This window comes from Marmota flaviventris, chromosome 1 (genome assembly GCF_047511675.1).
Source record: "Marmota flaviventris isolate mMarFla1 chromosome 1, mMarFla1.hap1, whole genome shotgun sequence".
Lineage (NCBI taxonomy): Eukaryota > Metazoa > Chordata > Mammalia > Rodentia > Sciuridae > Marmota > Marmota flaviventris.
The window spans coordinates 27,776,953-27,803,509 of record NC_092498.1 but is presented as its reverse complement, the minus strand read 5'-3'; the positions used below and the strand labels follow the sequence as shown (position 1 = coordinate 27,803,509).

Genomic DNA, 26,557 nt, shown 5'->3' with positions numbered 1-26,557 from the left:
TTCAGTTGAAATAGCTTATCTTTTTGTTATAAATGCCACATAGGATGCACTGATAGCTGAATTTAATGAACATACATTGCAGAGATAAATGGTTCATGAATTCACCATCATTTTGGATTGTGTGTTATTGCTCTCCGAAGTCATTAGTTTGGAAAATTGAGATTTGATTGTAATTTGCAGTTTGCTAGCAAGCCCTGACTGGGCAAAAAAGGAAGTGACCTGGATAAGGGCCAAATTTCAGAGCAAAATTTATGAATTCAATGTGATTGATCCATGAAGTATATAAAGCACTTGACATGATCTGCAATCAACTGTAACAATTTGACCATGGAAATACCAATGGAATGATTCAAGACATATTCCAGAATTTCTGTCTGCAGAGCTGGATTTCTTCTAGTGCAATTATTTATCTAAACAAATGGTTATTGAGAAAACATTCCTTTCCAGAACTGTATACATAGTCAACAGTCACTTGAAAGCCTTTAAAGTACAAGAAACCTGTACATTGTCACTTGAAACAGAGTTAGTGGTCATCTCTTTACTAAAATTTTTTCCCCTCAGTACTGGGGATTGAACTCAGGGTTGCTTTTCCATTGAGCTACATCCTCATTCTTTTTTGGTTTTCATTTTGAACAGGATCTTACTAAGTTGCTTAGGGCCTTGCTAAATTTCTGAGACTGGCCTTGAACTTGCCATCCTCCTGTCTCAGCCTCCTGAGCTGCTGGGGTTACAGGTTATGCACCACAATGTCTGGTAAAATTTTGGAATCTTAAAAGGTGTTTTTGCTTTTCCAAATATACTCTGAAATTTCAATGCCAACAGCCATGCTATTGGAAATGTTGTCTACTCTTCCATTTTCTCTTATCTTTGCTTCTCAATTTAGTGCATCCTGTTTCTGTCTCCACTACCTTGCATAGCTCCGTTCTTCTCAAGTCACCAGTATTGTTCTTGTCATTAACCCTACTCGTCTGGGCTCTTTTTCCCTTGCCTTGGAGGCAGTGATTCCTTCTTAGGGAAATCTATTTCTTTGTCTTCCCTGGCACCAACTCCATCTGCTTTTCTCCTTGTTGTCTGAGCGATTTAAATTGAGTAATGCCTTCTTAGATTTCTTTCTAGCTCCCTCTTCTTCTGCTGTTGGCATTTCTCAGGGTTTTGAACTAGATTTTTCTGACTGCTCATTCTGTTTAGTTGTGCTGAGTGATAGCACTCACTACTCCTCAATTCCCAGTCACCATCTGTAAACTGATTTTCAAATCTTTATCTCTATGACAGGTCCATCTCCTAAGACCCAGGGCAATATATTGAACCTTCTATTAGGTAACTTTACATTGATGTTTCTGGGACATCTCAAATTCCACAGGTTCAAAATAAAAAATCTCATCTCATTATTCCCTGCACAACCGAAACAGCTGCTCTTGTAGGTCCCTACCACAGGGAATGTACACCTTCAGGTTTTTATCTTTGACTCATTTCTGTTCTCCATACCCTCTACTTTCAAATGCCAAGATATGTGACATATCTCTTTATTCTTTCTGTCCACCTCTTTCTATCGCTGCTGTCCTTATAAGGCATTATAAAGACTATGCATAGACTTCTATCATTTCTTTCCCTGTAAAAGCCTCTTATCCACTGTGCCTCTCCAGTCTAATTGCCTAGTTCCCTCCCAATCTCTTCTCCTCAATTGATAGTGGTTCTTCTATAATGTGTATTTAATCATGGTGTTCCTCTGACTTAAATAAAACTGTGTTTCAGTTTTCTTGGAATACAGTCATAGTATTTATGCAGCTTTAAATGTCTGTAACTGTATAATCTGGCCCAATGCCTAGCTATCTGATCTCATCTCTCATGATTACCCTTTATACTTCAGGTGGAGTCTTATTGAAATTTTTCTTTCAGTCTCACACAACATGAATCTTCCTGCCTTTGTGTTTTAGGACACCCTACTACTATCTCTTTCTTTCCTTAGAGGACTCTCCTGATCCCTGAAACTATGTAAAGTTAGGAAACAAATTACTGCAACTTGTGTATCTGCTATGATAACTATAACGTTTGTTTAATTTCCTTTTGTGTATTTGGAGTAGAAGGAAAAGAAACCACATGCTCTTTAAGGTAAAAATTATGCTTATTTGGCTTATGACTGCATGTAGCCATGCTTAGCAAGGTACCTGATGGTTTTGCAGTCCATACTTTCTGAGTAACTAAAGACAGAGTAATTTCAAATGTCTGCCATGTTCTCCTGGCACCAGTTAATAGAAGTGGTAGGCAACCCGTTACAATATAGTACCACAACCCACTTTTTTCATTTACATTTTCATTGTAAATGGAAAAAAATGACATACCAATGGATTTGGGAAGTGCAAATGAAGGCTTTCATGTGCTTGTCTGTTCCATGTTCCCTAACACATGAATTTGAATATACTAGAGGGGATGGAACCCAGGGGTGCTTATTACCACTGAGCTACAACCCCAGCTCTTGGCATTTTTCATTTTTGAGACAGGATCTCACTAAGTTTCTGAAGTTGTCCTTGAACTTGTGATCCTACTGCCATAGCCTCCCAAATCTCTGGGGTTACATGAGTGTAGCTTGGATAATAAACAGTTCTTTTAAATTAAAGTTTGGAGTGACTTTGACTAAAGGAAGGCATTAGACTCAATAAGCACTACTGATTTCATTTCTTGTCCCACTAAATGCAGATATAAGATTATGGGGGAGATGTGGTAGTCAATATATCCCACTCAGATTAATCTTTGGAACAATTTTTCCTTTAGCTTAATTTATTTCAACTTATAAAATTCCTTTACTAGAAGTTGGTTTCTTGTATATTAGCACCTAGCCATTTCCACAAAGAATGAGATTTTATATATGTGATCTATACCTCATATAATCATATTAATAATGGAAATTATATGATTTCAACTAATAACATGTTATAGTCGTATATGTAGGTATATAGAGAGGTATCATAATGGAAATATCAAACAAAAATACTTTATATAAATTCAGTACCCCTTCTGTTTCCTGCCTTACTTTCCTATATGTCTCTTGTTTATCCATCTTATTGGATAAACAAGAGACATATTTGACATCTTTTGAGATGTTTAATCTATGTTTATTCACCTGCTTATTATCTCTCAAATTGGTACCCTTACACTAATTTTCATGCTCATTAATTTAGTTCAGACTCTGATCATCTTCTGTTAGAAGAGTTTTAACAACTTTCTAGGAATCAGTCAACACCTATATGTTCCTTGACAGTCTATTCTCCACTCATTAGCAAAACAAATCAGCTTATGCCCTTCATAATATCTTCAATAACTTCTCATTGACCTTCAAGAAAAGTGCTTCCTCCTTCATTAATTCAGACTAGGATTCTGATTTTTAATAGAACAACTCAGTCCTGTCCATGTCTACCTGATTATCCAAAACTATATAGTATTTCCTTTCTGATGGTTTTGGCTAATATTTGAGAGGCTTCACTGACTTTATGGTGTTCATAGATTCTGCAGTGTAGGTGAGCAGAGGCTCAAAAAGGAATGAATTATTTGTTCATATTATATATACAAATATATATATATATATATATATATATATATATATATATATATATATATGAACTATATATAAACCTAGAGTCTGAATTAATGACTAACCTACTGTATCATAGAGTACACCTATAGGCAATACTAATACCTTTCTCAAAAAAATTGATCCTCCTCATCTCTATTTAAGCAATACACACACACACACACACACACGTACATGTGCAGTTAGAAATAGAGCTAGAACATAACTAAGATCATTCATCTTACTTACATTTTGACTTTGGAGCAGAACTGTGGTCAAAAAATGTTACTCACTACACAGAATAAACAGTGAAGAATCAAAGAATTAAAATATCCAAATATGTAGTTTTCATCTTTTGTAAAGAAACCTTGTTTTTGACAGTCTGTATATATATTTCTTTGCTTCCAAAGATCCAAAGTATAGTTGAATGGGGAAGAGGGATTGAATGAGAGAGATTCTTTAGGAGGTCATTACAGTACAGTCAATTTTAGTAACATATAAATATGTTTCAACACTTAGCAATTTATTCTGCCATAAATCAAGCCTTTACATTTACTATACTATTTTTAAACATTGGATCAAGACTATTTAAAAAACTTAAGGGAGGGTAGAGGAGGAAATATAGAAGTTTGGTGGATTAGACAAAAGGGAATGAAGGGAAGGGAAGGGTGATGGGAATAGGAAAGACAGTAGAACAAATCAAACATAACTTTTCTGTGCTCAAATCTGAATACACAACCAGTGTAACTCCATATCATGTTCACAAGAATGGGATCAAAATTGTAATGTGTTGCACCCTGTGTATATATAATAGGTCAAAATACACCCTACTGTCATGTATATATAAAAACAACAAATAAAAATGGATCAATATTTTAAAATCCAATCATATATGTGAACCATATAATTTAAATAGTATCAAATTTATACTTACAATGACTTAGGAAAGATAGAAGGTAAATATTCATCTTACAAATGGATAAATATTAGTCATATCAAACACCTATTTCAAAAGCAGGTAAGCATAATTATTGAAATAAGGATTTTAAAAATATAAAGAAAATGTCTTTAATATGAAATAAAAATTCGTTTCAATGCTTGTTCACATACTGCAACAGGAAAGAGTATTTTAATCTAATAAAATGGGAATAAGTAACAGTACTTGGATTTTGGTTCAGTGAATAGTAATATATAAATATAAAAGTTTAACAGAATCACTTGCACTGTGTATTCTTGGTATATTTCCAAATTAGAGTAGAAGTTATTATGTGGATAAAAAGTTAGAGATTTTAGATATTGATAAGAACAAAATTTGTGGGAAAATTCTCACAGAATTTAGATGTGGAAATGGAAATGCTTGTGGGCATCCAGTGGTACTTCTTAGGAAGGCACTACATAAGACTAGAACAAAGATTGGTCCATGCAGTAACCAGGAAAACACTCAGCATTAAATGCAGACCCCTAACTATGACCAGAAAGCTCCACATCTTGTATCCTGGGCCACTTTTTGCAACTCTCCTCTTCATGGAAAAGAGCCACTCACTCTGGACTTCTTGCTGTCTTTCAAACACACCAGCATACTACTACTAAAAGGTTTTTGAATTTGCTGTTCTCCCAGAATGTTCTGACCTCTGCCATCCCATCTTGATGTGTATGGCACCTTTTCTCATTCTGGTCTCAGTTTGTAGACCACTTACTTCCTTTGAGAAGCCTTCCCTGACCAACAAACACAAATGATGTAAATGGGACCCTTAAGTCACTGTCAATATTATGATTTTATTTCCCCCACAACACATAAAAGTATATGAAATAAACTCCCCTATTTTTTATAGTTTTTTTTTCAAGATGACATGCTCAATGAAAACATAGGCCTTGTCTTATTATGCCCTGGTAACCAGGGACTAAACAGTGATGACAACAAAATATTTGTATGAAAAATGTTAAATAAATGAAAATGTAAACAAGCATTTGAAGTTAGTAGTTCTTAAGTAGTAATTGAGGTCATGGCATGAACTGGATTGGGGTAAAGAACAAATAACTACAGTGAGCAGGCACAGAAAAGAATACCTTGACAACACTATTATCCCCTTTTTTATCCTCTTTGGGGATAGAAACTGGTCCTTTAGACTGAAAATTACTGGTGAACCAATTAGTAAATATTCACATTCAGTTAAAAATGGATCTTTATTTTATTCTAACTTTATAACTACTTATAATTAAATCAAATATAAGAACCCCCTTTTTGAAGTTTACAACTATATAGGAACATACCAGAAAGAGTATTTGGATTGATCTAGAGTCCAACCATTGTAACAAATTACCAATAAAATAAATCATCAAATAAAAAGTATTGAATTTTGTCTTTCAAAAAGTGAGAAAACAGAAAGGTATTAATGATTACTACTTTATATAGCAACTCAGCATTGGGTCAGTAGATACAAAAATTTTTTCTTGGATATTAAAAAGAATCCATTATAGAATTAACAGTTGTAAAATAATTAGAAAAGTGATTTGACAGGAATCATTTACTTTACATAGTTAGACTTGTAGAGGAACCAGAATTTGTGTAATTAATGCAGTGAAGGGAAACAAGAGCTAATGTTATAAACACTTGCTTTAGCTTTTGGCAAAATACCTTAATATCTTTAGGTCTCATATACTTTTATTTGTAGAACAAGGAGAGTAATAGATATTTAAAAGTGCTTTTTTAGTTCTACCTGTATTCTTTTAAAATCTCTGCACTGTGTTTATTAATATAAATGCTATGGGCAGGTAATCTGGAAATTTAAATAATTGACCACAAGGGGGAGAACTCTAATTCTACATTAAATCATTTAATACAATGAAATAATCTGAAAGTATCTTGCTGTGTAAAGTTGGTGCAAGGCTGTCTTATTTTTAGTTTCTCAGGGAATCTGAGGTACAGCACTGAAGAGATAGGTTTAATTTAATTGAAATGCAGTTTTATGTAACTAAAGTTACAAGAAAGTTACTGTATGTCAAAAGCTATTTGGATTAAGCAATAATTCTCCATGAAGAAATAGAAATGTTTCTTCTATTAATAAGGAGACAACAGATTTTTAGAATTTAGCTTGGGAGAGTTTTCCTTTCAAATATTATTTCAGTTATTCTTCAAGAAATCTGTAACCTTCCTGAAACTCATTAGTCAACTCTAAAGTAAGCATACATCAACAGGGTAGTCTATTACACAGTATCTACAAAAAATCAAAAGATTTAGGGTGGAGCTGGCTGCAAAGTTTGAATTTTCTATGTTCATGAACATATATGAATATATGTTATAGTTCATTGTTATCTGAGTATTGAATACTGTATGTTCACAGTGTTATTTATTTTTATCTTTGGGTGTAAGGAAAGTATAACTTTGATTGAGTTGAAAATTATCAGTTTTCATCAGGTTTAATGATTTATATTTTGAGAATTTATCAAACTAAGTTATATTTGTATGGTCCAAATGTAAGATTCTGATTTTTATCAAATGTACTCAAACCATATACAGCTAAATAAGTCTCCTTTACACATTATTATTGTAAGCTATATAAGTGTCTCAGTGATACACCTGCTACAGAAAACAATGGGCGCTTCCCCTTAGAGGCAGGATGTTATGATTTAGACTTTAATGTTCCCCCAAGTCTCCAAAGACCGAAGGCTTGGTTGTCAATGCAGGAAGTGGAGTAGGTCCTTTAGGGAATATTGAATCATGAGGGCGCTAACCTTAATATTGGATTAACCCATTTGATGGATAATTGGGAGTTGGCAGAAACTGTAGGAGGTGGGGCCTACTTGGAGGAAGCAGGCCACTGAGGATATACCCTGGAAGGGTATATTTTATGTCCAGTCCCTTCCACATTCCCTTTATCTGCTTCTTAGCTTCCATTTGCTGAGAAACTTTCCTTTGCTACTTCCTTCCTTCATGATGCTCTACCTCAACTAAGGTTCAAAGGAATGGAGTCAACCAACCATGAGCTGAAACCTCTGAAACTATGAGCCACAATAAAACTTCCCTCCTTTAACTTGTTTATGTCAGGTATTTTGGTTACAGTGATGAAAGCTGACTAAAACCGTGTCACACTCTTTATTCAGTGACAGTAGATCTTTCTTTGAGAGTGAGTGTGATATTTATAAACACACATATCTACAAATGAAAGATTGAATGTTAAAACTACTAATCAAGTTGGAGCATATGTTAGTTGATGATTAAAACTGGATATAACTAAAATATTTAAGCTTTCTTTGGTTATAAACTTCTTTAATTCAGCTTTCATAAAAAAATCACAAAATGATTTTGGCATGGTGTTATTACTGGGTTATATAGAAATCCTCCTAAAGTGACTATAATAAAAGGTAATTTTCATTTGAATAAATACCTAACTAATGGTGTTCATAGACTTGTAGTTTTTTCAGGACTCAGTGGGAAAAAGTCATTTCTAACTCCACATAACATGAGCTGGGCTGAATTGAAATCTAAGATTAACTGGAAGACCAGAGTCTGAAATCCCCCAAAGTCTACTCACATGTCCAGCCGGTAACACTGGCTATAGGATGGGCCCTAACTAGGAATGTCAATTGAAAACTGCTTAGATTGCTCACAGTATAGTGTTCAGGGTCTAGGAGCTAGTGAGCAAAGCAAAGGGCATGGCATTTTTATGACTCAGCCTTGAGGGTCATGTGGAATAACTCCTGAGGTACTCCATTGGCCAAGGCCATCAAAAAGACTACCTGATTTCAAGGGAAGGGATTTAGAAGTCACAGCAAACAAGGAGATGGGAAGAATGTAAAGGTTACATTGTAAAGGGAACCTGTGGAATTGGATACATTGGAGTATACAGTACCATGTACCTTAATTTCATATATATTAATCCAGAATTTTTATCCATAAACTATATTTTTATTCAGTTAGCAAACTTTAGAAAATCTGCTTCCAAACAAAATTCACCCCATCAAAGAAATTCTATCTGATGCAACAAACATTTAATTAATTTCCTATAGAAATTGCTTCATAGGGAGTAAATTGAGAAGATATCTTACATGGAATCATTTAGAAATAAAGTTTTAAAGTGGACAGGAATATATCGTTATGTATATCGTGCCCTGCCCCAGTGCATGAAAATGTCATGTAGAAAGAAGGGTGCTCAATAAATAATGTCACATGAAGGAATATAAAGCCATCTGATGATGTGTTTTCCAGACATTTCAAAGAAAATATTGTGTTCTTTAGCCTTATAGTGATCCTAATATTATTGTTATATATGTAGGCCAGAATACATGAACTTTGGAACTATTTTCAAAGATTACATTTTGCTTTCAGAATGCAGGAATCATATAGTGAGTACTCTTCTTGCTTGTGCTCAGAAAGCCCTAATACTCCTACAGTAATAATCAAATCTTATATCATATCATAATTAATTTTACACATTCTTGCCTCTAACTTTAGGTTGCAGGCAACTCAAGGGTTGGATTGTCCCTCTAAATATTCCATTGCCAGAGGATTGTAATTCTGCTACATGGTAAAGTCTGTTCACTAACTTTTGAGAGAATTAATGAGAATCTGAATTTATATTTTAAAAAAATTAGTTCCACAAAAGTGATGGAATTTGAGAACTATGAATAAAAAATAATGTATTTAACTTAATATCAAAACAAATACATTCTTATATTTAGCTCAACCTATTACCTCTGTGTACACTGCAATGTTTTTTAAAATAGAGAAGGAAAATTCTAGAAATATTTTCCCCTTTATTTAAAGTAGCACAACATCCTCAAGAGATCAAACCACATCATATCTCTCAGCTGTAGAAACGGGAAGGAGCAGGCCAGACCACCTCAGAATCCATGGTAACGTGAATAGGTTTATTATACATGTTCATGAATGTTTGTGGGTCCATAAATTGTTCACATTTCAACAGATACTTTATGATTTGTTCTGGAAGGAGTAGCTCAGGTGCAACTTGGTGCAAATTATCCCCTGGTCCCTTAGCACCCGCTTTCATAGACTTAAAAAGGTGAAGTGCTAGTTTATGAGTCTGGGTGAGGAAATCTGTGATGACCTCATTTAAGGACTGTGACTGTGTCACATCATCAAGATACATAACTGGCACTTTGATGACTGAAACGTGCCATTGCATGAAGAATCTCGTTGGGATGTTATGAGAAATGACTATAATTTTCATGTTTTGGACGAAATAGTCTGTTTCTTTTCTTTCATGGTCTAGATAATCTAAAAGAATTTGGTAAAGGGTATCACTGGAAGACTCAAGGATATGCAGAAGGGACGTGGGGTATATGAGCAATAATCCTGTCACTGCTTCTCCTAGGTGATGTTTCAAAATCGACTGAAATACTTGTTCATAGTATTCAGCAATTTCTTTTTTCTCCAGGTTTGTTTGTGTGTTGGCCACTAGAAACATCCTATGAAGGAGGAATTTCTTTAGCTGTAGTCTTTGTTTCTCTTCCAGAAGGTGCAAATAGTTGCCGCGGGGTACTTGTGGCATTAGAGCTTGCAAGGGTAAAGGCCTTTTGCGGCCCTTCTGACTGGGGCCCAGGTTGGCCATGATGAATTCTATTTATTCTTCTAGATGATCTCAGATTTTAGTTTATCACATCATTAGGAGATATCTTTAGTGATGAACTCTTACTTTTATTTCTTCTGACCAAAAAAAAAAAGAGAGTAATTGTTTTTCAAATGTTACTGAATAGAAAAATCCCTTCCCAGGACTATCAATTAAGAATGTCTTTGAAATGAAAGAGAAAGTCAGGAGACTTACACTTTAGAGATTGGTTTTAAGTTTGCAATGAAATAGCTATTATATATCCTAAGAAGAAAACTTTGCCAATGTAATGGTGACTACACATTGTTGTGTATTTTTTTGTCAATTAAAAAAAATGGTATATTTATTATTCTTCCAATTTTTTTTATAAATTTAACAGTCTATAACTTTAAAATAAAATCTGGGGCACTCTAAATCCAAGTTAACTTATTTAATATTTACTTGAAACACTAAAAGTTAAGTGTTTATTGGATAAAAATGATACACTTTTCAAGAAGTGAGTGTTGATACTTTGTTTCTTCTCCTATCAATAAAATTACTCTTGTTTGTTATCATTCTTAAGGTTTAAATAAAAATATTTTGCTAGTTTAACTTAACCTTCTTAGAATCCCCTGCTCTCCAAGGTAAACATTTCTTTCTTCTTTCAAGTGCTCTGCACCTACCTGCCCCAGGTCCTGCTTGCCTGTCCTCCATCATTCCACCAACTGCCAGTGCTCTGTGCTCTCAGCGCTCCTGGGTTCTGACTGCCACAGGGCATTGATGAGTTGGAATGCCAGTGGCATTAAAGGGCCAGAGTGCTCATGCAAGTCCCATCTCCTCATTTAATGAGAGTAGGCCAACCAACACCTGGATGTCACTGTAGGGGAAGTGAGGGCTTCTTTGCCCAAATGACTTTTTGTTAGCCAAGTCCATTTGTAAGTCAGAGGTGGTGGACCTGATTTTTTTCTTCCTTTTCATTTGGGTCAATAAAAAGTGTGGTTGTAGAGTTTTTCTGTTATACTAATTAAATACTGAAATGACACATATCTGGATCAGTGTGATGGTGAATCTGTTATGAGAAAGTGCAACAATTGCATTTGGGTTCCTTAATTTAATGTGAATTGAAGTTAATTTTTAGAATAAAAATTAATAATATTGTCTATAAACATTATATTCACACAACCTCTAAACAACAATTTGAAAGCAACAAGGTTAGCAATCACTCTTATTTAATTAAAAAAATTAAAACTTAGAGTGATTTTTTTCTCATGAGGTTGCATTACTCAAACTAATGATTACATTTTAATAATGTACAGTAATAAATTATCCCTGAAAGTGGAGGCTGAGAGGTGATCTAATAATTTTTTAATTGTGTGATACATACAAATCTACTGTAATTCCTCACTTCATCATTTCCCGAAACAACACAATCTTTCCCAAGTTGTTAACCTTGTCATTGCCTAGTATTGGGATTGTCATCATTCTCAGTCTTCTTACAGCTTTGCACAACGTTCCTCTGTTGATCACAATCTGCACTATGATCTTCTCTCTTCCCCTGATTCTCATGACACTGTACTGCCCTGAATTTTGGTGTATCCCAATTCCTTTTCACATCTAGCCATGGGCAATACTGAGGCTCTGTACTCATGCATATCTCCCACTCTACTTCCTTGCTCTTAGTTCAGCATTATCTATTCTCTTTTGTAAGGATATTTGGGTAGTTCTTGTTGCTTCTCTTGGCTCTAGGTTTCATGATTGACAATGTTGATTGACCACTGATCTTTCCTACTGAGCTCAGCTGTGGACTGGGAATCTTCACTCTAAAGACTCAAGGCAAGCATAACTAGTTGGCTAGGGTTGACAAAGATGAAAAAATTGAGCCTATTCCAGAATCTTCTCTTCATAGAAGACTCCTAAATTATTTCCAGTCACTTATTTCTTATTTACAACTCCTCTTTCCTTAGGTATGACTCTATTCTTTTGAATTTAAAATGCCAACATTCTACTATTTTCCTTATTAATTCTGTTTACTTTACAAATACCTGACTAGTATTTGTATTAACTTTTTTATTTCCTCTTAGTTTTCGGGCAAAAATCTTCTGTCGGTTCTTCTCATGTTTCCTAAAAGTTATCTCCAAGTTTATTCTCTTTGAAATGCATTTTAGATTCTAGATTTTCATTACCTCCTTCATAGTCCAGCTCTTTATTTGGATTATGATAAGAGTCTTCCGCCCTCAATATTTCTCCATCCCCAAAATTCAGCCAAAAGTATGAAACTCATTTGCCTGATAATGTTAGAAATATACTAACTTTTTATCTTGCAAAATTCCTGCTAGTATGTCTCCTCCATAGAATGCCAAGAGAGAGAAAATCTCCTTTCATCAGGTCTAGAGTGATTTCTGGCATTTATTTCTAAACCCTAGTGATGGATTAGACCAAAGAGTTGCTTAGTGCCTCACCATTGCTGAGGCTGGCTTTGAACTTGAGATCCTCCTGCCTCAGCCTCCTGAGCCGTTGGGATTACAGGTGTGGGCCACTGTGCCTGGTTTTCCATGAATTTTTTTTTTTTTGTTGTTGTTATTGGGTTATTTCCTCCACAGTTGCCAAAAAGCTATCTTAAAGGTTGAAAGGGGCACTTCTCTTATATTTTTGGCTTTCATGGATCATACTACCAACTACCAATAGTAAAGTTTGTGACCAGATAAGAATAGAAATAGTGGTAGGTGTATTTCAGCAATTACAGGTAGGTACCTGTAATTTCAGCAACTCAGGAGGCTGAAGCAGGAGTTTAAGGTCAATGAGAGCTCATTCACTAAACTTCCCAAGAAAACTTAGCTGCTGCTTCCATCTTGATGTTTCTAATGCACGGAACGTTATTTGCGTGATATCTATTTTTTTTTTTGTTTGTTTTCTGCACTGTTTCAAGAGAATCTCAGATTCCTGGCTTCTCATCACCCCTATCTAACTCTTAGATTCTGAATTTAGAAACAAATATTTTCATTTTTACATTTTCATAGTGACAATATTACCTTGCACACCAATAAGTCTGAGATCAATGAGTAGTTAATGACAGTAGATGGATTTGGTTGGATCACAGGAATGATGTAGGAATTTTCCTTTAAATTTACTTTAGTCAAACCATAAACATCCTCCATTTTCAGAGAAATGACCATGCAATAGATTTATTATTAAATTTATTTTTAGTTTAAGGCCATCCTCAGCAAGTTACAGAGACCTTGTCTCAAAATAAAAAATAATAAAGGCTGGGAATGTAGCTCAGTGGTAAAGCACCTTAGGTTGAAAACCCAGTGCCCCCCCCCCCAAAAAAAAAAAAGTGACAGAAATAACAGCATGTAGGTATAACAAAAACTGTCCAAATAACAGTTTAGACAGTTTTACTAATTGGCATGTATAACTAAAGTTGCACATTCTTCTTTCAATAGACACTCAGCATTTGAGTTCTCAGGTGCAACAGTTCTTTTGTTCTACATGTTAAAGGCCATTTTCTTACTTACACTCAGATGGCGACTCAGAACTCTTCTATCTATGGATCTGGATAAGGAAGCATTTATGTTATTCCCCCAGAGTGATTTGTTAAGAATAGCTATACAAGTTCAAATTCAAGCCTCTTATAAGTCACAGAACTGAATAGGAAATGATGATGCTGACCCTTTTTCAATTGTTTACCTATCCACTTTGTTACTCAACTTATATCACACTCATACACAGAATATACTTGCCAAACAGTGTACTTTACTATTCCCTACATATTTTTATTGTTTTGTTGTCCAAAATCAATATTTCTGGATAAACAAGTTCTCAATGTTTCTTTTTTTTTCATTGTAAAATAGATGGAACAGTTAGAAAGGATTAAAATTAAAATAACCAAATGCCAATTAATGAGTATTTACCATGTAGCATGCACTAGATTGTTTTACATGCACTAAATTAGTTTACCCAACAAACCTATAAGGTAAAAAGATATTTGTTCACAACTTATAAAGGAGAAAACTAACATATGGAATAATCAAGTACTTTGCACACAATTCAAATTTGCTCTCATCAGCCATTCTAGTCTGTCTACCTAGAGTAAAAAGTGAGTAAATGATCCTCTCTGCCTACCCATTACCACAGAGCTATTCATCCCTCATCTTGTATGGTTATTTCCCTGAGAATGGAGGATGTTTATGGTTTGACTAAATTAAATTTAAAGGAAAATTCCTACATCGTTCCTGTGATCCAACCAAATCCATCTACTGTCATTAAATACTCATTGATCTCAGACTTATTGGTGTGCCAGGTAATATTGTCACTATAAAAATGTAAAAATGAAAATATTGGATCCTGAATTTAGAATCTAAGAATTAGATAGGGTGATGAGAAAGCCAGGAATCCAAGATTCTCTTGAAACAGTGCGGGAAAAAAAATAGATATCATGCAAATAATGTTCAGTGCTTTAGAAACATCAAGATGGAATCAGCAGCTTGGTTTTCTTGGGAAGTTTAGTGAAGGAGCTCTCATTGGAGAATGGCCTTCAGAGGAATGGGGCTGAGGAGTGGCTTTGCGAAAGCTTTCTGAATTCATTCCTTTGGACTGTCAGGTTGTGCGTTACTGAACTTGTTCCCACCTAGAATACTGGATGCACTTTAACCTTTCATCTGTGCTTTTGTACTAGAAAAATAGACCATTCTAAATCACCTCCTTTAACTTCATCCTGTGTTTCAATAGATCTAAGTGATCAGCCTAAGAGAATTGATGGTTCAAGTAAAGGACTATTTGGATAAAGTCTTTCTTATACAATAAACTGAAGTAGACAAAATATACTTGACTTAGCAGAGCATACCAGATTGAGATTGTTTAGCAAATCCCTGGACATTTAAAGATTTATTGTTAAAGCAAGCTAGATTACTTTCTTTAGCACTTACTCTCTTTCCTAGAAGTGTCATGGAACAGGGTTTGGCAATTATTTGTCAAAGATAACACAAGTTAGGAATACTTATTCAAATAAGTGTTCAATGATTATTTAAATATTTAACATGTGTCTGCTCTTTGTATAAAATGTGCCAAACACTGGAGATATTCTTGTAGCTCAGGTCTTGGATCTGCACACAACTTTAGTTCTGTTAGAGGATGTTAAGCTTCCCATGACTATGCTCAATATAGGACTGGAGAGAAACACCATATTAAAGATAGACACAGCCAACACTGATAGCACCATGAGGGGACAATTAAACCTGGCTGGAAGGATGAGCATTAAACTAGGCATTGAAAACCAGATGATGATAATAAGGAAAAAGAGAATGATGTGTGTGTTGGGGTGGGGGCAAAAGTAGAGATCAGGGAAGCCCAGAGCAGACATTGTGTACTTGAAGCATGAAGATCAGAAGGCAATATGTCACAAAGCTGGGGACTGCGGAACTTGACTGAGAAAATGACAATAGTCAGTTCTGGCCATAAAATTACAGCCTCAAGCCATAAAATATTCAGACTTGTCAAACTGCAGATTACTGACCTCTAGCCTTAAAATATCTAAATTTAGCAAATTTAAAATGAGGTCCATTTTATAGTTTGGATCTGAAATGTACCCCAAATGCTCATGTGTTAAAGGATCGTTCCCCAGTCCCTGGTTTTACTGGAAGATAGTGGAACCTTTAAGAGGTGGGGCAAATGGGAGGTTCTGGTCATGGGGGCATGCCCTTGAGGGGGATATTAGATCCCAGCCTCTCTGCTACCTCTCTTTTTGCTTCCTGACTCCCTCATATACAGCCTCATCATCAGCACCAGAGCAGCTTGGCCAATTGACCATCACAAAAATCCTCCAAAACTGTAAGCCAAAATAAACCTTCTTTTTTAAAATATTAATTAATTTATTTTACTTAGGTATATATGAGAGCAGAATGCATTTTGATTCATTGTACACGAATGCAGCACAACTTTTCATTTCTCTGGTTGTACACCGTATGTGCCTAGGGTAATGATGTCCTTCTCATTCTACCATCTTTCCTGCCCACATGCACCCTCCCCACCCTCCCTCCCCTTTGCCCAGTCACAGCTCCTCAATTTTTTACATGTGTCCCATCCCCATCATGGATCAGCATCCATTTATCAGAGAGAACATTTGGCCTTTGTTTTACAGCAGTTGGCTTACTCCACTTAGCATGATGTTCTCCAACTCCACCCATTTACCAGCAAATGCCAAACTTTATTCTCTTTTAATGCTGAGTAATATTCCATTGTGTATATATAGCACAGTTTCTTTATCCATTCATCTATTGAGGGGCATCTAGGTTGCTTCCACAGTTAGCTATTGTGAATTGATGTCAATGCTATAAACATTGATGTGGCTACATTACTATAGGATGCTGATTTTAAGTCCTTTGGGTATAGACTGAGGAGTGGGATAGCTGGGTCAAATGGTGGTTCCATTCCCAGATAAACCTTCTTTTTATAAGGTTATTGTCTCCATTATTTTGTTACAGTAAACAGAAAGCTAACAGCACATGAATTTGCATATATGACAATTATTCTCTCAGTCTCCCAACCTATCTCACTTTAAGGAAGAAAAGGTTAACTTCCAGTGATTTAAACCCTGAATCCTTATTAGAATCATCTGGTGGAGAATCTTTTAAAAAGCCAGTTCCTGGCTTTAATTAATTAGCCTGGAATGGAACCCTAGCACATGCATTTATTAAGACTTCACCAGGTGATTCTAAGTATATCCAAGGATAGAACTGCTGGCCTAAGCTACAGGTTAAGCGTGGGGAGGAATGGAAAAATGGGAAAAAAGCAAATTACAAGCAGTTTGTGGAGGACTCAAATGCCATGCTCAGAGGTTTGAATTTTACTCTCTGGGTAGTAGAGTATCACTAGAATTTTTTGAGCACTTATGACTGTGTTTTGGAAGTTGCCTATAAAGAGCAGAGGAATTGAAGATAGAAAATTTTTAGAAGTACCCAGAACCCTTTTACAAATTTTGCAGTTGGCAAATGGGTAAGTAATTCTTATGTTGTGCCATTTGAAGAATAAGTTGACTTTTCTGGAAAACAATTTGATAATACAAATCATGAGCTTAAAAAATTTCTATTTTTTGACTAAGTAATGCTTCTTAGGTACTTATAAAAATAAAAGAAATTTCTGACAAACATTAATGTAAAGATGGTTATTATAGGAATTATAAGAGAACTTTGAAAAATAGCAGATATATTCCTTATAGAATACTGTGAAATTATTTTTGAAAAATATTTTAAAAGCATAGAAAAACTATTCCATTAAGCAAATAATATGCAAAATTATACATGGCATGTGATCCTGATTTTATTTAAAAAGGGAATAAAAACCAGGGTAGAAGGAAATATAGCCTAATGTTGTCATTGGTAGAATTTGGAGGAGATATTTGTGTTTTCTAAATTTCCTAAGAGTTATGCTCTATTCAGAAAAAAAAAGTTAAACTTAAAAATAAAGAAAGATATTGCATTGGTTTGGTAAAGGTGATTCATTTGTACTGTTTTTTAGTCTGGGTTAGTATTGTTTGAGAGCTATCCAATGAGTGGAATATGCAAAAAGATGGATCATGGACCAGGCTGGATTAGAAAGAACATCACTCAGGAAAAATTGAGCTTGCTGATGAAGAAGCAAGATAGGAAGCACACAGCGGTGGAAAGTCCAAGAGTTATCAAGACACAATCCAGAGATCTCAGTCCATAACATTTTACATACGACTAAGAAAAATGTATGTCATAATGATTTTAGCCTGATTGTACAATTTGAATTTGAATTCAGGTAGTGGTGAAGACTGAGGCTATCAACAAGATAGACAAATTTGATCAATAGGATATGAATAGTGAGGTATGCAAGGATGTAAAGATTACTCAGGGTTTGAAAATCCATCAGTCAGAGAACTAAAATTAGAATAAGAAAAAAAAAAGCAGGTGGAGAATAGAGGAGAAGAACTGGATTTAGAAAGAAACATTGTTTGTAGAAATTATCCAGGTATAAATGCAACTGAGAATTCGGATATCTGGGGAAATCTGGTCTTGGGATGCAAATGTTGTAGTCCCCTGTACTGAGAGAAGAAATGAAACCATGGGAAACACCATGGTCATGGGATAGCAAAAGGAAGGAAGGAGGTAGGGAAGTGCCTCTTGTGCAATACCTGATTTTAGCAAATTGGCAAAAAAGAGCCAGGGAAGGAGGAAAGAGCAGACGAAAGATAGGCGAAGAATAAAGAAGACACAGGTCAGGAGAGTCAATACAGAACAAAATGGGTGGCTGTGGTAACATTCTAAAGAAAGGTTAAGAAGCTTGAGGGCTGAGGTGGCTTTTTAATATTGGCAATTTCAAGTTTCCTGGGCAACTTAAGAAAAATAGATTCAGTAAAATAGTTGAAGGGAGCCAAGTTGCAATTGTTAAGTGAGTCAATGTAGAATAAGTGGTCAGAGAGTAGATGGCATCTCCAAAACATGTGGCAGTAAGGAGTATGAAAGCACTCTGATAGTAAATTGTAGAGGCAGAAGATTATACCCTAATTACACTACAGTGATCCTAGTTTTTTCTCTATTAAAAACTAGCATGCTGTTTTTTTTTTTTTTTTTTTTTTTTCTTTCTAAACTGCTATTGTAGCTAGCTGGGAAGGTGGAGTTTGAAAATGGAATGCTGTATTTTATACTTTTTAAAAACATTTCAAGATCATGTCTTCTATGCAGAGACTTTGGAGACTAAAAATAACACTAAACTCTGGATTATGTTATTTTTCCTTTCTTTTGGTTTGTTTTATGCTTGTACGGCAGAACTGAAAGATAGGACTCACACCCTTTGTGCACGTTATCACGTGACATAAATACAGCAAATCTTATTTAGTTTTTCACTTAAAAGTTTTTGAGTCATGCCAAGTTGATTTACATATGCAAAAGTGATTATGTTTAGAGTAGTATCTTCACAACTTCAATACAAGTATCTACTCTGGTCCATACAATTTATTTGCTAGAACACATCAATAAATATCTACTTTAGTGCTTACTTGTGGCTTAACTTTGATCAACTGTTACATGGGAATGGAGAAAACTGAACTAGTGGAAGTTTAGATTTGGAAGGGAGCTTAGCACTAATATAACACATTCCCTTTGCGTTTAAGGAAAACATGGCATGAAAAGGCTCAGTGATAATACTGCCCTCTAGTTTCTTACCTTACAGCAAACTTGATAAAAGGATATGGACAAGAAATGCTAAAAGAGTGAAATGATTTCTCTCACTAGAGTACTTTTCAGGATATATGTTAGATGTTTTTGTCACTAAAGTGGAGCCTAAGCTATTCAAAAATTGGTGACAGGAATTTGGATTTTGTAATGTTCAAGAGAACCATTAAATGTATTGAGCAGGGACGTAGTATATGAGGGCTCTATGTTTATTGGTGACTAGTTTAATAACTATATTCAAGGTATTTGGGAAGGCAGAAATCTAATAGTCAGAAATAACTACTCAAATATTATTTTATTCCAGATATGCAATGAGAATTTGAGTTAGAATTTATAACTTAAAATAAGAGTTCCTTTTCTAAGGGAGAGTAGCACCTATCAAGACCTAAGTATCCATATCAATTTATTTCATGTAACTAGAACAACAGCCCAGTAAAAACAACACAGATATTTTTAAAGATTGGCTGTGTCCTACATACTGAAATATTTTTTGAAAAATTTATCCAACAAACCTTTGTTATCCTACAACTCTTTTTGCCTACACTAAACTTAAAACTCTTTTTGCCCATTTTAATTCAGGGAAACTGCATGTTTCTTCAAAAACTATACCCATCAACACTAGCAGGTGTGGACATGTAAAAGTCTCATGAGATACTAAATTCACTGTTTTAATATATGCATTTGTAAGGTACAATCCATTTTGTATAGTATATTTGGCAAAAATATAATAAGATGATGAAATAGAGTATGTTTTTGGTAAGGACTTCTTCATTTGAGAGAAGGCATTCCCAGGAGTCTACAGTGATGTCAGAGTTGAGGAAAAGGCTTCTGTCCATCATCTTGTTTCCTTGTTGGTATCTGCTAAGGATGTGTGCATGTCTATCAGGCCCATGCCTCATCTATCACTCTAGATCCTTGTTTCAATAGGGCAGAGGGGTGGAAGGGGAAGGGAAGGGGCATGGGGTTAGCAATGATGGTGGAATGTGATGGACATCATTATCCAAAGTACATCTATGAAGACATGAATTGGTGTGAACATACTTTATATACAAACAGAGATATGAAAAATTGTGCTCTGTATGTGTAATGAAAATTGTAATGCATTCCACTGTCATGTATTTAAAAGTAAAATCAATTAAAAAATCCATTTCAACATGTATACCTTTCCTAGGAGTTTCCAGGAAAGATATCTTAGGCTCCATGTGACTTGGTGTGTTAATATATGGAGAATTATTTTGTGCTTCTCTTAAACTTGTAGTGGGTAGGTTAAGATACCATATTTTATAGGCTAGTGACTGAATTAAATAAAGGTCTTAACTCCTAACCCAATGAAAATCTTTTATATTTTTATTTTTTTGAATTTCTCACTTTTCAATTGGCTATATCACTTCTGCTTTCTATTTCTAATATATTCTAATATATTCAGAAAATGTGCAACTGTTAATCATACAAGTGAATAAAAGTATAACTGTAAAGGCAACATTCTTAAAATCATATATGATTAGTTTCAGGGTCAAATATTAATATCCTTCAGACCACCCACTCCTTAAAATTGTCAACTCATTCAACTAAAAAAATTGAGTATCGATCATACTTACTGTGACTATATTTATCTATGATTATAATTTACATTAAGAATAGCTTGGGAGCTGGGGCTGTGGCTCAATGGTAGAGTGCTTGTCTAGCTAGTACAAAGCACTGAGTTCTATCCTCAGCACCACATAAAAAGTAAATAAATAAAATAAAGATACTGTGTTCATCTACAACTAAAATAAACACATAAAACAAAAGAATAGCTTGGTTTTGAGAGAGAACACATGTGTGGTTACAGTTGGATTGGAAGGGTAACTTAGTTTTTATCATAAACATATTTAAATTTTAAAATAGAAAATATATTTTAAAATGTAAAATTGCTTTCATAGTTTTATAGAATCCTTTTATAAGTAGAGAAATACATTGGATCAATGGGATAAATCTCTCATCTCTTTCTTAAATTTACTATGGATTTATATCCAATATTTATCTCATTTAATTGTGTGTGTGTGTGTGTGTGTGTGTGTGTGTAAGTGTAATAGAGACAGAGAAAGGGGGGCTGGGAGAGGGAGAGCATACCTGGACATTTTTAGTAATAAACCAGCACCATAGTAAAAGAAAACACACTTTTAAGCTGTGACTCTTGACCAAACTGAAGGTCCATTTTGGATTCCTGGGCTCACCGGGTTGTGGGAGGTGACATTTAATGAGTTTGTGGAGGTAGAGGCCAATGGTGTGATCTGTGTTCAATGACTCCTTCTTAGATGTTAGAAACTTGCCTCTAGTGATCTATTTGAGAAACAGCTATGTTTACATTTTTTATAAGGTCATTCTTCAAGTCCTATGCCCCATTAAAAAAAAGGGGGGAAATTCTTCTCAGACATGTGTTTATTATACTACAATCCAAGTTCAGGTCTCTGGCTGCACGCATGTCTTCGCTGCCTTCAAAAAGCTGTTTTCTTTGTGACTTAAAATATAAAGAATTGATATCTTTGACTGAAGACAGCTTTACACTTTTAACTGGTATTTTTTTCAAAAAACTAATCTTTCAGAGAAATATCGTCTTTTCAGGGAAAACTAAAGCATAGTCATGCTTTGTAAACTTGGAAAAAACTGTTATCTGGCTATGATTGCTATTCTGTATTTTAACTTATTTGTCATATGAGGAGTAATTTTAGTATCCATATTTTATAGTTAAGCCGTTTTTCTATGATGATATGTAAAGATGAGTAATAAAAGGAACAAAAAATTTAAGCTATAAAAAAAAAATTAAAGAGGAAGAATTTTGTGTGGCCAGGATGATGGTAAACTGAAATACAATTCAACCATCCCATACAGAGGAGCTAGATTAAATCTCTACTGCTTTGTGTTAGGAGAGTGAAAAGAATAGTCCCTCTGAATACTTTATAACCTCAAAGTGGAGGGAGTATTGCTGTAGCAGTACCCAGGAAATGCAATCAGTGTGTCTGAAGCCAGCATCTATTTATCTTAAATTAATCATTCTTTTTCTGAGTAGGCAGATGATCATCCTGGTGCTGGATGTCAATGTCTTTTTATTCATAGCACAGGTAAAACTGCCGCTTTGTTATATTGGTGAGAATTATATCGTGTGAGCCCTAACTCTTCTGTAAGATTATGGACTGCTTTTCCAATTTTTCAGTATTATTTTGGGATTGAGAATCAGCAAATAATTGTTTTGAAAAGAAATTCTTGAGTATAATTAGTTCTATTTTACCTTTTAGTTCTAAATATAAGGTACCAGTTTTTTCTCCATCACTATTAAATGCTCTAGTCAACGGAGTTCCTGCAATTGAAGCAAAAAAGGCTTCAGTAAGCTATACCCCTTTTGGATATCAGGTCAATTCAGGCTGCAAGGCTAAGGGCTGCCTGGGGACCCTGATGCTGTGAACCCCATAAAACAATCAAGACCCAGCTATTGAGCTTGCACTTCAAATGTACACTCTCCCGCTTCTGGAAAGTGGACTGGAGAAGTGATCTGGATCTCAAAACATGATAGAAAGAAGGAAAAGAAGTGGCATTGATCTCTTATTTCCTAGGCTTTATTAGCGATAGTTATATTATCAAGTGCATGGGGAGGAGGGAGGGTAGCCAGAAGTCAGTATGGCCTCCCTGTCTCCAAACTGAATGCTCGACTAGGGTTTAACTACCTTCTCATTCCTACATTATATCTCCAAATGTCTGTGGGCAAATGAGTATTTGTCAGTAGAAACAGTTTAGATATTGTGGCTATAAGCTGGAAAAGATATCCAAAATTTGATCAAAAGTATTTTATATACATACGTATATATACATGTATATATATATACACATATACATATATACATATACATATATATGTATATAAATACTTTTGTATATAAAATATATATGTATACACACACACACACATAGAGATAGAACATTGAATTGTGGTCCTGTTATCAGGCTGTTGGTAATATTATTGCTCAGGGGAAGGGGCTAGGCTGCACTCCACAAATATTCAGAATCAGATTGTCAGGAAAATAGGTTTTATTCAAAGCTAGTCTTGAAGGAAGATAGAAAAAACTTTTTGTTTCAAAATTTTCATTTTCAGAGGCTCTGAAGTGAGGAAAGTTGTTTAAAGAGAATAGGCAAGGTGGTTGTAGGGGCAAACACCTGTAATCCCAGAAGCTCAGGAGGACAAGGCAGGAAGATCAAGAGTTCAAAGTCAGCCTCAGCAACTGAGCACGGCCCTGAGCAACATAGAAAGACCTTGTCTCAAAATAAAATATGAAAAGTGTTCGCAATGTGGCTCAGTGGTTAAGCACTCCTGGGTTCAATCCTTGGTTTAAAAAAAATGCAATAACAAACAAGCAAAAAAACAAACAACCCCCCCCCAAAAAAAAAAAAAAAAAAAAAGAAAACCACACACACACAAAAAAAAAAAAAACAAGAGAGAGAGAAGAGGCAACAAAATGAGACAAAAAGGCAGAAAATAAACATAGGGAAATTGAGTTAACCTGTGCTAGACAGGCCAGGTCAGAGGGCCATCTCCACTCTCAGTTTCCTTGGCATATGTCAGGCCAGGGATGGGGGCTGCCCTTCACCCCTTAGCTCAGCATGAGGAAGTTGTCTTCAATTTCAGAGGAGCCTTATTTTTTTTTTCAGCCCAATGAAAGGAGTAATGTACAAAGAATTCAAAATTGAACAAAGCAGTGACTCAATATATTGAGTTTAATTAAGTGGATTATCAGGATAAAAGTTAACTAAGGTCAGGCTAAAAGTCAATCTGGAACACAGGTTGGTACGAGTCATGGACTCAAAATTTGGTAAATTATGGACTTTATAGACTATGGAGAGGGCTTAAGTGACCCTCAGGGGCACTGACAAAAACCCAGTCAGCAGTGTGGTTGAAATCCTGGATCATACAACTTCAATTGACTGAGCAGGCCATCTCAAAATTGTAGGGACATCTTTCAGCCCTGGGAGATTTATAATTTACAGAAGAAAGTTGTAAAAGAAATAAATTCTGGCAGAAATATTTTTATATTATGAAGAGATCTGTGTATACTTGGTGTTTTAAGGATTTCTAAGAAAATCTGCTTTACTAGATAATAGACCTTTTAATTCCATCTCAAAATGTGTTACTGAGTAACTGATTTTGATCTGTTATTTTAAATTAATATCTTACCAAATTTTCATACTATTAGAGCACTTAGCATTTTATTCATGTGTATGTAATCTATTCTTATCTATCTCTATACATATTTAACTATTAGGCAATTTGTGAAAAAAGAAAAATTCCTTAAAAGGAAGGAAACTTTAAAATTTGAGCCAAAGTTTAACTGAAATCCTTTTATAAGGAACTTTTAAAATACATTAGACTAATAATTTGTGATGGTGCTAAAAACTTATGGGTAAGTTTAGGTTTTGAATTTGCAACTTAAATTTAAAATTAAGCTTTAAAACTAAAGGAAACATACAATTTTTTTTTGCTATGTATGCAAAAAAGCATCTCTCAAGGACACAGAAACACTTTTTATCAACAGTATTGATTTGACTTCCCCCTTATCAGAATGTGAGAAGATAGCAGTTAAAACAGTTAGTTAAAAGTGAACTCTTGCTGCCCAGGTATTCTCAGAAGGTGGCCATCTTCAAAAACTAATCAGCCAGCTTCTGTCTGAGATCAAGGCTAAGCAGCTGTGGAGCAGTCTGAGAAATGGCTTCAATGCATTTCCTGCCAAGTTTCACTTCTTTATTATTTTTTATGACTTAGAATATATATATATATATATATATATATATATATATATATATATATATATATATTCCTTATAAAACATATTCCTTATAAAATTTTAGGAAACAAAAACAAAGTTAAGCAACAAGATGATACTTTATTCCACTAATCAAGAGAGATTACTACTTGTGAGTTACAATTATATATATATATATATGCACACATACACACATGTAGTTTTACATGTAATTAGTTTTTATTAACACATATTATTGATAATCATTGATAAAGTTACACATATATACATTTTTTTGTCTACTGTTATAATTATGGATTCTACTTTGCTTTTACCACTTAGTAACAAGCTAGGAATACCTTTTATTGTTATTAAAATATATAGAAATATAAAAAGTACATAGAAATATATTGAAAGACTGTGTAAAACTATATAAAGAGCAAAAGAAGTGTCAATATAATGTAAACTATAAGTCTATAGCATTATGTTTAATGGCTACATAGAATAAAATACAGATGAAACTTAATTTATTAACCAATCTCTTAGGCGTTTGACATTGATTACCTTTTGTTGTTAAAATAAGCAACACTGTGTGAACATTCTTGAATCTTAATTTGTTAATGCATTTCACAATTTAATTAAGATAATCCCAGGTGTGAAATACCTGGAAAAAATGAGTATGTGATTTATAAGATTTTTCACACATTATCAAGTTACCTCATAGGAAAAGGAAACAATTTATGCCCAAGACTTGCTTTGTAATTAATTTCTAAAATTTGTGAAACTCAAACCAGGTAACAGAAAAAAATTACTAACCCTTGATAAGGTTAACTAAGTAACCCACTGAAATTAGAATGAAACATCTCAGAAGTTTTAAAAATCATTTTTAAAAAATAAAAATTCACATTAGGTCTGCTTTCGACAATGGCTGAATTAAAATAAGAGATGTTCTTATACTAATTCTGACCAAATCTAGCATAGACCCTTCCATATGTCAGCATTTTGCTGTGGGGCTGTCAGGAACATAAACTTGAGAACTTTTTGATTATCTTGTACCATGTAATAGCATGTTTTGTTGAAACATTCTTGAATATGCAGAAAATCTGTCTTGCTGCTGTGTTCAGCCTTTGACAGAGTCACTGAAATCAGGAGGTAGTGTTAACACCTTCCTTACATCAGTGGATGTCATAGTATAATACTTGGTACTAGAAAACCAATCAATAACCTTTATGAATCGAAGATTGAACTTTCTCCATTCCAAAAGCAATTGATCTTTATTCATTTCAAAAGATATTTCATGTTTTCTTTAGAATTTCTGGTAAGAGTGTCAGTCATCTGCATTAAAAATAAATGTGTATTTTGCATCTATTAGGCTACTGTAAAAAAGAAAGAACTGGTTTGCAAGGATATGAAAAATGAGAATCCTGATGCACTGTTGGAAAGATTGTAAAATGATGCAACCACTATGAAAAACAGTATGGTGATTCT

At 34.5% G+C, this 26,557-nt stretch overlaps 2 protein-coding genes across 2 annotated transcripts in view; one reads left to right on the top strand and one right to left on the bottom strand.

Moving 5' to 3' along the window:
- Znf804b (zinc finger protein 804B) overlaps positions 1–26,557 on the top strand; it is a 536,248-nt gene that overhangs the window by 21,854 nt on the left and 487,837 nt on the right. The window lies entirely within an intron of this gene.
- On the bottom strand, positions 9,370–10,134 carry Tex47 (testis expressed 47). The gene has a single exon (XM_027956121.1). It carries the CDS (start codon positions 10,132–10,134, stop codon positions 9,370–9,372), a length of 765 nt encoding a protein of 254 aa, XP_027811922.1.